Source organism: Staurois parvus, unplaced genomic scaffold (genome assembly GCF_062004578.1).
Source record: "Staurois parvus isolate SC_StPar_1 unplaced genomic scaffold, SC_StPar_1.0 ptg000344l, whole genome shotgun sequence".
NCBI classification, from domain to species: domain Eukaryota; kingdom Metazoa; phylum Chordata; class Amphibia; order Anura; family Ranidae; genus Staurois; species Staurois parvus.
This window is the reverse complement of record NW_028318140.1, coordinates 1,059,056-1,076,379: the sequence shown is the minus strand read 5'-3', so window position 1 is coordinate 1,076,379 and position 17,324 is coordinate 1,059,056. Positions and strand designations below refer to the sequence as shown.

The 17,324-nt window shown below is 38.8% G+C and overlaps 1 protein-coding gene across 1 annotated transcript in view; it reads left to right on the top strand.

Annotated features, from left to right (window-relative positions):
• Positions 1 to 1,735, top strand: part of PDE5A (phosphodiesterase 5A) — a 216,728-nt gene extending 214,993 nt beyond the window's left edge. The window contains exon 21 of the mRNA XM_089684312.1: positions 795 to 1,735. Coding sequence (XP_089540438.1) covers positions 795 to 944 — 150 coding nt within the window. The 3' untranslated portion in view covers positions 945 to 1,735. The remainder of the gene's footprint in view (positions 1 to 794) is intronic.
• The last annotated feature ends 15,589 nt before the right edge of the window (positions 1,736 to 17,324 follow it).

Here is a 17,324-nt window from a genome sequence, read left to right as displayed (position 1 = left end):
TAGTTACCAATGATTTACCAATCTTCTTTTGAACTTAAAGCACAACATCACCCATTCCTCTGGGTCCTCCCCCCTCACTCGTACAGGAAGGAAGCACTTCCTTCTTTCTGGCCTAGGTGAAAGTTGCATAGGCCCCCTAGCTGTGTCCTGGGATTGCCACATCACACATCACACATCACAGGAGGCAGTGTTTTACTGTGGGTTCATTTCCCCTTCAAATCTCAGCACATGAGAAAAAATGGCAGTCTTCTTGGCATGTCTACTCTCGAGCAGGGGATCCACACACAGTTGTCGCGGGTCTCCACAATGCCTGATATCAGAACCCTAATAGCATCTGTGCACCTGCACCAGAATCCCTTGCATGTGCACAGGGATGCTGCAGATTTCTGCCAGGTCCCAAATACCTGACTGATTCCTGTGGCAAATCTGGATTTTTAAAGATAGTGGCACAGATGATGGGCAGGGGGAGGGAAACGATGCTGGGATGAAGTTCAGCTTTAAAGGAAGAGTTCACTTTTGGGAAAATGTTACATGTTCCACCCGTTTTTAGGGTGGAACATGTAACATGTTCCCAGCGCTGCAACCGCCACCAGCGATTGCACCAGCGATCTGAAGACAAAAATAATAAATTAGCATTTTTTTATACCTGCAAAAAATGTGCATTTATTATTTTTGTGCAAAAGGTGGACTTATCCTTTAATGAAATCCTCATGCAGTATATGTTGATTCCTTAGCAAATTAGAAGGAACAATGGTATTAACCTCTCATTCTTTCTGCCTTGACCATTTATGTAGGCTTTAACGCAGGTATCTGAGTCATGTTACCCACTACTTGAGGGCTGCCTGAGGAACAAGCAGAAGTGGGAAGTTTTGGCAGAGCAGCAAGAGAAAGGTCTGATGAACGGAGACAGCAGTCAGCCTAAATTGAACTGTGACATTGACTAAGCAACACCAACAGCAGCTCTCTCCTTTTGTGGTACAAATTAGCATTACACTGTTTGAAATATGAAGTATATTTTGCCACTGTTATATTTATTAAGTTCACATTTTCGTTTAAGGAAATAATAAGCAAATGTAAATGAAATTACATTGTAATGTTTTCTACAGAAGCAATATATTTTCAAATGTATATAAGGTTACATCCACAATTTGGAGGTCGTTAGGGGTGTCACTCCTTTGTATCCCCCCTCTGGAATCAGTGCCTTAATGCATGGATGGGTGCCACTTTACACAAGGTCACCTGTGGTGGCCACTACAATACTCTTTCAGTAACATAGCACAATATGAAGTTATGTCTAACATCACACGGGTTGGTTCAAGTAAAGACTGATAACTGTCACAGTTATATATATATATATATATATATATATATATAAATGTACTAAGAAAACCATGTAGAGGCACACAAATAGTTTGTAGTACACCAGTGTGAGGGCAGGAGGGATTACAGTGCAGGCAGCCTGGAGGCAGCTGTGTCCCTTTTGCCTTCATAAAGATTTTTTTTTAAATAAATGTGTGCTTCTGGCAAATTTTTTTTTTTTACACAATTGACGTACTGTTAATAATCTCATTAGAAGTATTTCTGAACAATAGGAACTTTACTACAGAAAACATTCGGCTTAGAATGGATGGAATCTAATTGGTTACCATGTGCAACATAGTTTTCATTACTCTAGTCAAATTGGTGCCAATATGTTTCCAGTATTGATAATAAATTCACTAAATGCCACTGAAAACTTGTACTGTTTGACCTCTACAAAAAGGTATATCCAGACTTTAGTGGTGGTGAAAGGCACCTGCTTCTTCAGTCGCAAAGTGCAGTTTTAAATAGAGCACAATCCCGTCTTAGTGTCCGGTGGCTTGAGGACAGACAGTAGTCTAAAGATGAATGGTATTATATAACCATTACATGATAGAGCACAACAGTAAAATCTCTGGTCATGATAAATTCTCAGAATATATGAAATTCCTACTCAATGGTTATAACAAGGTCATTCATCAATTTAATATGGATATTCACTGCTTGAGGTACACACTCCGGCTATCTCAGGAGTTCAGGTGCAGGCTGAAGGGGAGCCATGTTCCAAGCGTATCATGAATAAAGAGCAGAGTCACATTCTGGTGACATACAAAAGATCAAGGTTTATTCCAGCAATGAATACAGCCATAGTTCAAACCCAGAGACCACTTACTTTAATGCATTTCACCGTATCAGTCTTAGTCATAGAGATTTCTCTAGAGAAATCACTATGGCTAAGCCTGTTGCGGTAAATCACTTTAAGATGGGTGGGCTCTTGGTGGGGAATATGGCTGTGATCATTGCTGGAATAAACCTTGATCTTTTGCATACCATTTGAGTGCTTGCTGTTTATTCATCACAAACATTTTCATTTAATGGATCTAAGCATATAATTATTCGACACGTTATTCTTGCCTACTCTGACAATAATAATATTCTATCACAAACACACTTAAAAGGCAATATGTGTTAAGGCAGCATTAAAAATATAAATGATAGAATTGTTTGTTAAAAACAAAAATTTAAATGAAATGTACCCATGTTTTATTTATTTATTAATCTCCCAGTGTAGTTTCAATACATGAATAGTTTTGCTCACATATTGTACATCTAATTTTCTTGAATTACTGTGTTTCTTTTGAGGTCGATTTTCTTTATCTGGCTCAGTACTGATCTGTTCATAAGAACAGACTTTCCAGAGGTTCAAATCAATAATGGCAATATCCTTTTATTGTGTTTTACACCTCAACACCACAGCCTCTAGTTCACAGGCATTGTTTCTGGGCTGCCTTCTGTCCTATAAATATGGTGCAAGATATGCAGGGGATGGTGAATCCCTCATAAAATATTAAGTTCTCAGTTACTGGGGCAAAATGCGCCTTATTACCCAATACAACCATCCACAATTCCAATACAAATTTCAAGTTAAAAAAAAAAATTAAAGGGAATTTATAGTGGCTATCTATTTTCTTTCATTCTTCGTTATGGTTTGGATTTTTAATAAAAATGTATCTTCTATATTTTAAGTCAGGTACATATAAAATATTTTCAATATTTGATATTCTCCTTTTGAGTCAGCAAGTGGAGTTTTATTGTACTTTTCAAATCTTTTTTATAAGACTACTTAAGCCTCTTTGTAAAAAAAAAAATTCTTTTGTTTACAAAGCTCTATTGAATAGACTGAAATTCACAAATACAAGTAGGAGTCAGAATTCCTTACTGAATTACTTCATCCTGAGTTTCAATCAGGCAAAGCCATAGCTTAATACCTACCGCTTTGCTTCTTCTGATGACCCATAGTGGTCTGGGAGTCCTTAGTATTAAATATTTATTTATTCAACAATGATTGTATGCATATACTAAAAAGTCAGAAATTACATCTAATCCCAAAACCGTGTAAACTTCCAAAAAATTGACCAAAGACATTTGATTCTCTTGGTAAAATGTGAGGTTTGAAATTATACAGTATGAATAAAAAGGTATACTTGAGTTCCACCTCCTGGTGGTTTGTAAATCAGGAGGGAGCTAGTAGAATTAGGACAAATGGAAGGTTGCTTAGTGTAAATGTGTTCCTTTGTATACAGAATTTCACAGTTACATAGGTTTAAAACATTTCCATCAAGTTCAACCAAAAAAAACACTTTGCATCTTTAGAACCCTAAACCTGTTGCTGATCCACAGGAAGATACAAAAAAGTAATTAAGCATGAGATCCAGTTTGCTCTAATAGTAAAAAACTCCTTTCTGATCGCCAGAGCAATCAAATGCTCCCTGGGTCAAAATTCTACTATGTTATTTCTTACAAATATTATTAGTTATTTATATTTTCAAATTTAGAGACGTGTTAAGACTATTTTAAAGTAATCTACAGAGTTGGTTAGAGCTAGATTCTATGGAAGACTATTCTATATTTTCAGAGCTCTCTGTTTGTATGCGGATGTTAAACCTCTTATAATCCAGGAGAAAAGCATGCGCCCTTGTCTTTATGTGATGACTGTAAATTGTATGTTACCCCAAAAATTCATATATTTTGTATGTGTCTTTTTTTAACAATGGTATTGTGGGTAATTTCTATTCTTTACTGAGAGCCTTATTTCTTGTTTAATGTCTTGTGATCCTGTCAGTTTCCCTTTTGTTTGTTTCATTGTGATCACAACAAGCATGGAAGGGAATCCTTCCTGCTGTGGTCAGTTTGCATATCACTTATTTCTGAATAGAGATACAGGATGCTGTGCTCATGCACGGCATGCCTGTTTCTCCCATAGTCAATTTGCTTGCCACACTCCCCATAGAGCCCTGTCGTGTTGGTAGACAGAAGCTCCCAGTAGAAACCACGCTTTCAACACAGCAGCTGCTGGAATACAGCACTCAGAGATGGGGTATATGCTTTCCTGCTGTGTGTGGGGTCATCCTCTGCCCACCCACTATACAGATACACCTCCCCTATGGTCTAGAACAGGGGTGTCAAACACAATGTAATTGCAGGCCGCTTCAGCATTATAGTGGCCCTCAAAGGGCTGGTTGTATCTGTAAGACTAGATTTTCAGAGTCTCCCACTCGCCCTTACATCACTGGGCACACTCCTTACCTTGTGTCACTGCCAGGAAGAAGCTGGGGGCAGAGCTGGGAATCAGAAAGTGAAAGGTCTAGAGGAGGACCAGAGTAGTGCCTTGCCATCCTACACTACGAAGCCATGTGTTTCTATTGATGCACACAGTGTAGGGGGACACAACTCTAATCCTGCATTCAAGGGTGGTTTCATAGGATGCTGCAAGAAAGAGGAGAGCTGACAGGTGGTGCAAAAATCAGTTCAGTGCAAAGGATAAAAGGAAAGTAAAAAAGGATGCAAACAAGAGCTTATAATGTCCATCATAGTCACAAGGGGTTAACTCCATTTCCATACTTTGCTGCACACCTGAAAAGCCTGAAGAAATATACCTGGCCAGCAGTGGTGCTTTGGCTTCCTGGCATGGACTGAGGCAAACCCTGTGGATTTGCTGTGACAAGGATTATTGATGACAGCCACTCTGTACATAATCCTTATTTGAGATGCTTTTTGTCTTATTACCCAATTCAATTTATAATACTACACTTAGTGATTGATTTACTAAAACTGGAGAGTGCAAAATCTGGTGCAGCTGTGTATGATAGCCAGTCAGCTTCTAACGTCAGTTTGTTCAGTTAAGCTTTGACAAAAAATAAAGGAAGCTGATTGGTTTCTATGTAGAGTTGCACAGGTTTTACACTCTCCAGTTTTAGTAAATCAACCCTTTAGTCTGGCACCCCCTGGTGTTCCCTTGCTAGAACAAGGAGCTACACTAAGGGTCCTTTCATACGAGGCGGAACCGTTTAGCAGATCTGCTTGCTCAGCGGGGGATGTCTCTGCTGATCCCCATTGAGTAAGCAGATGAAAAGTCCGTGCCCCCTCCGCTGCTGCAGAGCGGACACAGAGCAGCTTGCTCTCCTCAATGGGTGGTCAGATGAAAACAGACCACCTGTCTGTTTCCATCTGACCCAATCCAATGGACGGAAGGGGAATTGGATCCCCATTTGTCCTTTTTTGTGAGTTGGATCGGATTGGATGTCGACAGGTGTAAATGGACACATGTCTGCTTACACCTGCCGCTCCATAGAGGAGAATGAAAGTTCCGATCGGGTCCGCCTGAAAAATGGGCAGGCAGACCCGATTGGAACGTCCATGTGAAAGAGGCCTTAAACAGGAAACCTTGGGCAGTGGTCTTGGCACCAGCTTAAAATGGACCATAGGCAAAGATTAAAAGATAAAAAAGCTGTATACTCAGTAAGTGAGTAAGGGTCCATGTACACTGGCATGAAAAAACCCGAATGCTTTTGGCAGAAAAAAGCCTTTTTGTTTGTATTAGCATTTAGGTGCATTTGGTGCTTTTTTCTGCCAAAAAAATTTCTCAAAAACGCAAAACAGAAGGGTTTATTTTCTCTGCCTCTAAACACTGAGCTTAAAATATGCCTCTAAACGTCCCAATGTCCTTTGACACATAGGATAACGCTGAAGAGAAAAGTCATCTAAGTGCATCATATAAATACCCATTTATAAAGAGTAAAAGTGGAGCAACTCACAATATTGCAATATAAAAGTGCTTGTCACGAAACAGATCATCCGCTGAAGGTCCAGGTGTAGGCGGCCCCAAAGCTGGGTGCGACTGTGATGTCTCTCCCAGTGCTTTCTGTGGACTCGGGTATACCAGAGAGATTGGGTGGACGTCACTTCCGGTCACATGAACAGCAGGAAGTGGTGCGTGTTTGGAGCATGCGCTCTCCCTCTTCAGGCAAGGAGAGGGCCTGAAAAGGGAGCACACCTGAAGATGGCCTGAAGAGGGAGCACGCATGCTCTGAATGCGTGCCACCTCCCCCCTGCTGTTCATGGGACATGAAGCAATGTTCTCCCCTTTTCTGGTGTACCCGAGTGGTATTTATATGCTGCACTTAGATGACGCCACCTTTTCTCTTCACTGTTTCCATACGGAATCCCTTCTAGCTCTTCGCAAGCAGAGAGCCTCCAAACCCAGCAATCCACAATTACAGACTGATCTTGGGACTTTATGACCCTTTTTTCACCTTTCCCCTTCCCTTTCTTTATATAAGGATTTATATTGCATTTTATTGCTGCAGCAGCCACTCCAGCCTCCCCCCCCCCCCCCGAGTGCACCAAATATCCTTTTCCTTTTGTGCCTACACATAGGATAATGTTAGTTGCTTCTACTGGCAAAACAAAAAACTCCTCTAGAAGCAGCTTTTTTTTTTAAGCCAGTGTGCAAGGCACCAATCAGCTGCTAAAAATGCTTAAAACTGAGGGATTATTATAACTTTAGGATTAACATATTGCATACTATGTTTACTATAAGGATCATTTATGTTTTTATACATAGTGATGATATCCATCCTAATCACCTCTTCTCAAATATGAATACATTAATTTCAGCTTTTTTCTCACAGATGAAATCCTCAGTTCTCCTAAATAAATTAGTTGCCCTCCTATGCAGCACTTTCCAGTTCTATAACATCCTTTTTTGAATTTATTCCCAAAACTGAAATGAATATTTAAGGTGAGATCTTAGTAAATCATGTGTGTGTCTCTCTCTCTCTCTTTCTCTGGAGTCTATGAATCTTCTAAAATATTAAAGAATCTTTGCAAGTAGTGCTGGAATCAGTTGCTTGTTACGGTGCTCTTTTGGAGCACCTAAGGCCCCTTTCACATGTCAGTTTTTTAGACAGACCCGATTGGACCCTCCATTATCATCTATGGAGCGGTGGATGGAAGCAATCTTGTGTCCATTTACACTCGCCTACATCGGATATGATCCTTTTTGCTAAAAATAGATGCATGGGAACACATTCCCCATCCATCTAGTGGATCAGATGGCAGTTAGGTGTAAACGGACAGGTGGCCCATTTACATTCGACCTCCCATAAAGGGCAGCAGGCTTTGTCTGTGTCCAATCTGCACAACCATCCGCCTGCTCAGTGAGGATCAGCTGAGCAAGTAGACTCCTAGCGGAGTCCAACCCATGTGGAAGGGGGCCTCCTGTGTCCAGTTAGTCCACAAATAAGCAGTAACCTAGTAGGTACTATTTTTGTAGCTGCCCTAAAACAAATCCTATTTTTGTACTTGTATGCAATGCAGTTATGCACTCTATAACCTGTTCTAGTCATTCTTATAGTCTACTTCAGTGAAACGCTTTACCTGTTTAAATGAGAGGCTCATGCACATGGGTGTAAAAAATACTGAAATATACGCCGGATTTTGCTGGAAGCATGCACAAAAAAAGGTTTGTATTGCAAACGGTGCATATGTCTGTAGTTGAGATGCATAGAGGCTCAGTTCTCAGGCTTTCTGGTGATGTAAACAAAACAAACAGAATCATTTGGAATTATTAAGGGCTGGTTCACATAAGAAGGCTGTGTGGGAAAGGAGCTTTCCATGCACGTTTCTCGCACTGTGTTCAAAACGCGCTGCCTTTGCAATCGTGCTGTGGGTGCCAATACTTTGTTAATGGCATCCCAAACACATCACAAATGCAGTACTTTTGTGGGCACCAGATCGCATGGTGCTGCAATACAATATGATTTGGTGCAGTGCATTTTTCAAAATGAGTGCAATTTGTTGCGATTTGCATAACAAAAATTGCTGCAAAATTGCATTACAGGGGAAGGCACAGGAATGTGGATTATATTTTTTATTTGACTCTGTGAACTGGCTCTGAAAGACTGAGGTCTGCTGTCTATTTCCACTTATTGACATTTTGTTTATGTTTACACCTCCTTCCTGACCCTGATTCATTCAATAGGCATGGATGCAAGAGCAGAATAAGCTCATTCTTCACCCGCACCACCACTGCCTTGAATGTGACTCATTTGGGGCCATGAAAGTGATGTAAATATAAACAAAGTGTCACTGAGTGACATTAAGCAGCAGACCTCAGTCTTTAGTCATTGTGAATGATTGACTTGACAATAGGCATCAATGGCACATATAGCCACACTGGTGGACTCCATCGCCTACCCACTGATCTTTGGTTCAGCTACCTACAATGTCCATTTATGTATTACACATGTAAAGATTTGCACAAACAATGACACTTGTGCTGTGTAAAATTAATTCAAGTTCAAACCGCATATGCACAACTTTACACTTTAGGTTTACACAAATCAACACTTTGGCTGACCACAACACAGATGTCTGCATGGGCCCATAGCCTACATCTGTTCAGAACCTTATAACACTGTTTGCAGTGTTTTAAATCTGCATTGGATCCAAATGCAGTGTTTTAAATGCCCATGTGCATGAGCCCTAAAAGGAGTTTTTAACAGAAATTAGTTTTTTTTTTAAATATTCGCTATAATACATCACATACTGGAAAAAACTAGATGAATGACTAAAAAAATAAGGTACAGAAGAAAAATGGTTAAAGGCCATATCATATGTCAAACCAAATGGCCTGTTACAGCAAATAAATATTAATACCTAATTAATAAAGCTGAACTCTGGGTATTCAGTTAAATACACAGATAACATATTTCTCTTGCCACCTGGATAGGACAATAAAAAGAGAAGCAGCAGCCTACTGAGCTCATTTCTTGATCTCTGGTCTCTCCTATTTCATGTTCCTTGCACTGCAGCACAAATAAGTTCTGCTGTGTAAAGGACTGCAAGAGGCCAATGCCAAGTGAAATCCTGGCACTTTTCTTGCGTTAAAAAAAAAAATATATTTAAGGATCTATTAGTGAATACAGAGCTGCATTCATTTGCATTTTTTATATATTCCTGGTGTTCAGCTTTAAGGTAAACCTTACACAAAACTATGGCTGTTTAAAGAAAGGATCTCACAAAATGTCTGCTTTTAAGGTACGTTGTCTTACAATAAGAGATACCTTTACTCCAGATTCAGGGCATCTTTTAAACCAGTTAGTGATGGTTGGGGTGATTTGATGAAGGGATGGGGGGGGTCTAGCAGCTGTCTTCATTGTGCTTACAATTCATTATTTTCCATGAAGGTACTTTGTCTTACGATAGGAGATATCTCTACTCCTTAAACCAGTTTAGTAATGGTTGGGGTATTGTGAGGGAGTTTTAACAGCTCTCATCCCTGTTCTTACAATGAACCATTTGCTTTAAAGGTACATTGGGGTTGATTTACTAAACCTGGAGAGTGCAACATCTGGTGCAGCTCTGCACAGAAACCAATCAGTTTCCAGGTTTTATTGTCAAACCTTAATCAAATAAGCTGAAGTTAGAAGCTGATTAGCTACCATGCACATCTGCCCCAGATTCTGAGTGCACCAGTTTTAGTAAATCAACCCCATTGTTTTACAGTAAGAAATACCTCTACTCCAGAACCTTTAAACCATTTTAGAGATGGCTGGGGTAATGTGGGGGTGGACTCTAATGGCTCTCTTCCCTGTTTTTCCAATTCACCATTCCAGTTATTTTTCTGAAATCTCAGAAGTCCCACCAGTTTATTTGGGGTGGAACAAAATTAAGTACTCTGTTTAGAAATGCAGGTCACAGAAGGATAGTTAACCATTTTTCTAGACAGTGGCTGTAAAAAAGGACAGGGCAGAACATTTTTTTAAGCTATTTTGAATTTGTCTTAAACAGGACCTTTAATCTTTATAAAGTTTTTTTTGTTTTATATATAGTATAATGTGAACAGCTTAATTAAACAATGGTTATTTCTGTATATACATAGTTTGTAAACTTTAAAGTACATAAGTATAGTCACATTTGGCTATCTTTCCTTCATAGTAATACTGTACAATCACTGTATGTCACTGCTTCATTTTCTATGTGTTTGTCTATTGGTCAATTCCAACCCGAATAAAAACAACAATCTCCATAGGGCTAACTTGGCTGACCTAAGCAGTCCTAGAAGCCAACTTGTCACTGCTGTCAAGAACAAAACCAACTTTTCAATTTAAGCCTGTCAGTGCCTACATGTTGTGAATTTATTTTAGATTGAACCCTCAGAATGTGGGAGTATCTGTAGTATGCAACTTCCTACATCCCACTGTGAACTGCAGATAGCCTCTCAATAGGGTGCTAAGGACTTATATGTAAGGAGTGCATTAGTGTAGGCAATTCCAGACACTGGATTTTGTATACCATGGACACTCATGTTCTGGTGTCTCCCTAGGTGACCTGTAGGAACATATTTACAATTCATAGGCACCAGCCACACCTAAAAGCTTCTACTGGCCATTTGGAGCTTTGAGTTTATAAACAGGTGCACTTTAACCAGGAGTTCTTACCTTATTTTCCGATATACAGCTGGCATATACAAATCTATGTATTTAATAAAATAAGAGCGCAAGCAAAAACAAACTGCAATGGCATATAAATATAAATTTTTTTTCATACGCTTCTATTCCACCCACTAGAGAGCTGAATGGCACTTGAATCTGCCATTCCCAACTACTACAACTGCGGCCAAAGGAAAGTCTCAGTATGCACTAAGGGCTGAACTCAGCAGACACACCACTTCACTTCTCAATGAGTTTCAGGATTCACCTCTTTCTCAAAGAGACAGCTTCCTGCCTGGCTGCTGGCCACAGTTGAAAGAGATTCCTAAGTATTTTTATTCAGTCTGAGGGAAAAGGACTAATTACCAGCATTGCCTTTAGGCTCCATGCATGTTTCCGTGTGGAGGTAGTCATCTTGGTAGAGAAGCAGGGCTACTGTTCCTCTTGTCAGAGCTGCCTCCTTGATGACTTGTGATATAAAGATTAGTGGGGTAATAATCAAAAAACACCAAGACAGGTTAGGAAACACAGTTCCACAGAAAGAATGAAACAGAAGTAGGGAAATCCTTGCACTGCAAGTCCTCAGGTACAGCTTCCTCTCCGGTAATCTTCTTTAGGGTACTGCTTAGGCACAATTAACATTTCTATATGTTCCCTATTAAGTAACCAATCTTCAGTTTTTGTGTTCAGATAAATTTGAAAGGAATTCTATAGTCACAGCTTACACTTTGATATCATCAACATTGCAATAGTAATACAAGCAATAGTTATGTTTGACAATCCAATATAAGTTTACATAAAAAATCACCTTGTATGTTGTGAGTTCTGTCTGCTGGCCATCTTTTTCCACAACTTCTTGGATTTCCTGCATGCTTTGAGCTTCGCCTCTGCTTTTCACTTTTAATTTCTAAGGACTACATATCCCATGGTATCTTGCTGCCTGTAAGCAGTGATTCCTATACTGACTCCGCCTCTTAAAATTCCTTTTCTGTATTTCAGAAGCAAGCCTTTGTGAAATGTGTGACACAACAGTGCTACTCACAGGGTATGGTGAATATGTCAATCAGTTAGGATACTGCACTGCCACTCCTATAACTGTGAAAAAAAATATGATTATAAATGAATATGTGAACCCCACTCTGAAAATAAACGTGATGGAGTTTGTGTGATGTGCTACAGTACACCTCTCTCCACAATGAGTGAATGTGTGATCACATCACTAAAAAATTAATATAAATATTAATAACAAGCGTATCGTGCTACAATGCACCTCCATCCTCAGTGAGGATGCCCATATAACACTATATGCTAAAAAACATAAATCGTGACAGGAAACCTAATGTGCGAATATATCAATGATAATACGTGAGGGGCTACAATACACCTTCTCCTAATACAACACACTGAAATTTGTGCTAAAAAATATGCAAATATATAAATGATAATACTTGAGGGGCTACAATACACTTTCCCCTAATACAATACACCGGAAATTTGTGCTAAAAAATGTCCTTGAAAGAAAGGTCAATATTCAAAACTTCCATGTATGTGTCAGTTCATCTTTATAAAATCCCTGTACTACAAAACACCTTCCATATTTTAAATACAATGGTGACTTGGTGATATAGCTGGTACCAGTACCAGGTAATTTGTGATCCGTGCTATCACTCGTGCTCCCCCTCCAAAACCTCACTCACTGCAATATATTGACCCTCTGTGCATAGGTGGGTGAAAAGCACTTTTTGGGTGCTTTCCTTCCTCAAGTCCCTGCAATGAATTAGCCTCCTGTGTATTGTAGCCTCTCAAGTATTATTATTTATATATTCACATATTTTTTAACACAAATTTCAGTGTGTTGCATTAGGAGAAGGTGTATTGTAGCACCTCAAGTATTATCATTTATATATTCGCATATTAGGTTTCCTATCACATGATTTATGTTTTTTTATTTATCATAGAGTGTTATATCACATCATCACGGAGGAGGGAGGTGCATTGTAGCACGATACACTTGTTACTGTTGTTTATATACATTTTTAGTGATGCGACCACACATTCACTCATTGTGGAGGGAGGTGTACTGTAGCACGTCACACAAACTCCATCACAATTATTTTCAGAGTGGGGTTCACATATTCATTTATAATCATATTTTTTTCACAGTTATAGGAGTGGCAGCGTGCATCCTAATTGATTTATTACCACACCTACTTGTGTTAGTTGCGAGCAGCAACCTACAGATCCTAATCTTCCCGCTGCACAGGGTTTCTCAATTTAATATTCCATGGTGAATATGTGTCATAGATTCTATAAAATAAATGTGTGGGGATCTTCACAAAGTAAGTTTACAAATTTCAAGCTTCATTCAGATAAATAGTAGTAGGCTAGAAATAATTGAAATACAATATGGACATTAATATATGATTTTAAATTTTGACCATAGGTATGCTTTAAAGGGTTTATTTATTAAAAAAAAATCCTATGCAAATGTCACACAGCTGTAACAAATAATCCCTGTATTCTGTTATATGTTTGTTTCTTATGATCATGAGCTTCATCTAGTTACCATAATGCGTTATTTTCTGGATTGAAATATTTCAGGAAAATACCACATTGTGGCAACTAAATGGAGATGACTATCAGAGGAAATATATGAATCAGGCAAACTTTGGCGATTTTTCATGATTTTTCATGATAGCTGTGCAAAAGCTTGAGACATTCACACAGTGTTTTTTTTTATAGATAAGTCCTTGATTATTTATTTTTTTTAGCAAGCAGGTAAACCTGTGAAGTTCTAAACAAAAATTGCCTTCAGGTAGACATTAAAATAGTAATTAAAAACATGCACTCAGTAAATGTACTATACACTATAGTGTACATTTACAAAAACACACCATCTTATCATTAACACCTAAGTGCAGCCAAAATAAAAAACAGAAAAATCAGTATAAGGGACATAACTTACACTCAGTTGGATGTGTCCTTTGTGCATTCATAGAAGTTGTAGTATACCTTCTATGAATGGAGCTGCTAGGGGGAAAAGGGTGAGCAAAGTCAGGTTCTCTTGATGAAAGCTTGTGAGAGCCCCTTAGTTGTATTAACCCCCGTCACACCAGAATATATTTTGGCTGCATTTAGGCTTTAAAACCTCTAAAAATATACAGTAGGTTTCCTTTTTGTGCTGTGCAAATGACTATAATAATTTTAGATCTCACTAATACTTTGTTCTATACATCTCTGTGATCAGTGTCAGTAAGGGTACCCATGCACATAAGACAATCATGTGAAGAAGCAGTGGTTTCATTGTGCGTAGTCAACAATTCTTATATCTATTGATCGCTGTTTACAGCTAACTTATGCTATGGTAACACAGATAAAAGCAACAGGCTTGCTATAAATCCCACCTTCCCTACCCAACAGCACACAATCACCTTTAATCACTCCCTTGATGCTCTGTTCAGTTTCTGGGAGTGAAGAAAATACCCAGTACATCCAGGTGTATAGGAGCATGTGAATAACTTATGTTAGTGCTTGTCGGTACTTGATGATTAAGCCAGAGCTATAGTTTTTAGCCTTGTATTTTTCTTTTTTTTTTTTGCTTAGCCAGTTTCCCCTGTCCACACAAACCAGGTGGAATCCCACCTCCTTTGGAACATTGTATTCTGACAGCAGGACCTGGCCTACTGTCAATCAGGGGCAGCCAATCACTGATCGAAATTTGTCTGGTCCTTGCTGAAATGGCCACATTTTGATCAGTCTGTTGTACTCCAGAGCTTACCCAGCTCTTCCATTCAGAAATGAATAGTCTGCTCAAGATGGGAGAATTAAAGCAACCAGTTTCTTTAAAATAATGGAATGGTCATACACACCACGCTTTTGCATCCCCTGTACTTGGAAGCATTGGTTTTTGAATGTCTGTTACTATTGGCTGTGTATTTTGCAAATATATATGGTTTTTTACATATATATGCGATGAGCTATAGAGTGTTTTGTCCTAACCTGTCTTTAATAAAACAGCACAAAACAATACTGGCATAAGGTGCCAGCCTCCATATTCGTTCTGTACAAATCCTGACTTTGGGAAGATCTGAGCATAGGAACCCCTACCCATGCAACAATGCTCATTGAAGTTTACAGCAGGCATTTCACAGCCATCACATGGGCTGGGCCATTGTTGTATCAGATCACATTAGTTTTTCTGTTGATTCCACAAGTATTCCACAGCTTTCCACAGATTCCATGACTAATTGATTCTACAACTATTCCATAATTTTCCATAGATTCTATGGTTTGTTAATTCCATAGCTATTTCATAGCTTTCCATAGCTAATCAATTCTACAACTATTCCATATTGTTCCATAGATTCCATAGCTAATCGATTTTACAGCTATTTCATAGCTTTCCATAGATTCCAAGGCTAGTTGATATCACAATTAATCTATAGCTTTCCATAGATTGCATACCTAATTGTTTCCACATCTCGAGGAAGTAGGGTATGGCACAGGAAGACTTTTATTGCTTTTACATACCAAATAATGTGTGAAGATGGTCACGTAAGCAGTGTATTCACAGACAAAATCAGGCACGGGTAAATGGCTAGACACAGCATATGTGTTACCAAAGGTGGTGTTTGCAGTTGGCTTTTACTACACAAATGCATGTTCCTCATTTTTGTATTGTAGGTTTTGTAAAGATAAAACTAACTTGATTTGACAATTATGTAGTTTGATACTTTGCACTAAATCTGCTAGCATAACCAGAAACAACTGCTATAGTGGGGGAATTTTTTGCTGTTTGAACTTGATATGTTAGATACCAATAGATTTCTTAAATAAAGTTATATATTTGTACCATTTTGTATTATATATTTCCTTTATAATAACTGAAATAAAGCCATAGTCAAATCATGTAAATATTCCACAGTGTACAAGACATATAAAACCACCAGTCAGTCAGAACTGTATGTATTAAGCTGAACTCCAGCCAGTTATAAAATGCACTAATGCAAAGGCACAGCCTTACCTTTACCGAAACATTCATCCCAGCTACTTTGCTAGTCAGATTTAGCCTTAAATATGTTTTTCAGTAAGCATCAGGGGAGCCATTTTCTGTTGTAAGCACTCATCTCTACTCTTTTCCTACTGAGCACATTGACATCTTATAAGCCTCTATGGTAGTCCAGGGAAGCCCAACGTAATGATATCAGAGCTACTTTTGGCAGGTAGATCAACATTGGTGGATCATTTGATCATGCCCCACCCGCAGCAAATAATTGGCAGCTTATACTTGCTTATTTTTGTGTGAAATGTAACTTGCGGCACCTTATCGGATACTCCTGGCATCCAGTAATACAAAGGTTCTGGGCCGCTTTGCGTTGACGTCACAGATATTAAAAGATGGGATTTCAGACCATTTAAGATTTGAATTTGAGACATGTATTGGCGTTCTTCTTTGCATGGAGAGAGGGGGAATTTTATGCAATAGAGTTTTTTTCTGGAGTTCAATTTTAAATGTATGTAAATTTACAGTTTCCTGCATTTTTCATGTACTCCACAAGTGGCAGCCAGGAATAGAGGTTGTGGGGGAGATTAAACAGACATATTTGTTCAAGGTTCAAAAAGAACAGACAGTGCTAGGGAATAGAGTAGATATAGCAATATTAGGACTAGCTGTCATGCTTGCCAAATATGCTGCAATAGTTATATGGCTAATGCAGAATGTTACAGAAAGGAACACCACCTCCAACAAGCATGTAAAATAAATGGAAATGTGAAAATAGCTCTAGGCATTTACTGTAAAGGTAGAGTACACATTAAGGTAATTTCTTTATTCAAAGTTATATTTCATATTTCAATTATACGCCATCTTCCAGAATTTGTACAAAAGCTATCTCTATGGTTTGGTGTAGTTTGTAATACAATATATGCCTTCAGGAATTCCATATAGCAAAAGACTGGGCAAAGAGCACACCCCTCATTCTACCACCAGTCCTGTAGCTTGTGACTGTTGGAGGTTCATTTCTAAGTAATCCACATAAATTCTAACAGCATAGCATCCTAAGCCAATGGTAGAAGTACAGAGCAAGCCCGATGGCACTACAGGAAACATCTGAAGTAGTCGCCCGTGGTATTTCATAAATCCTTCCATAAAGGTACTCAAATTATGTATTTTTTTATTTATTTCAAATAATCTGTCATGCTTGGGCTCATGCAGTTTATGGATGAATTCTTTTTTTTATCAATTTTCACTTAACTTTATCTGAGAATTCTTTTCACCTGAAGTCTGACAGTTGCAGGTGTCCTAACTGATTGACCAGACTGCTCCGCATTCCTAGGTGATAGAATACAGTGCGGGGAACTTGCTAAAAATTGGAGCAGGTCAAATCTGGAGCAGCTGTGTTTAGTAACCAATCAGCTTTTAGCTTCAGCTTGCTCAGATAAGCTTAGAAATGGAAACTAGAAGCTGATTGGTTGCCATGCACAGCTACCCCAGATGGACAGAGCAGCAACTGTCAACATTAGGTAGGCTCT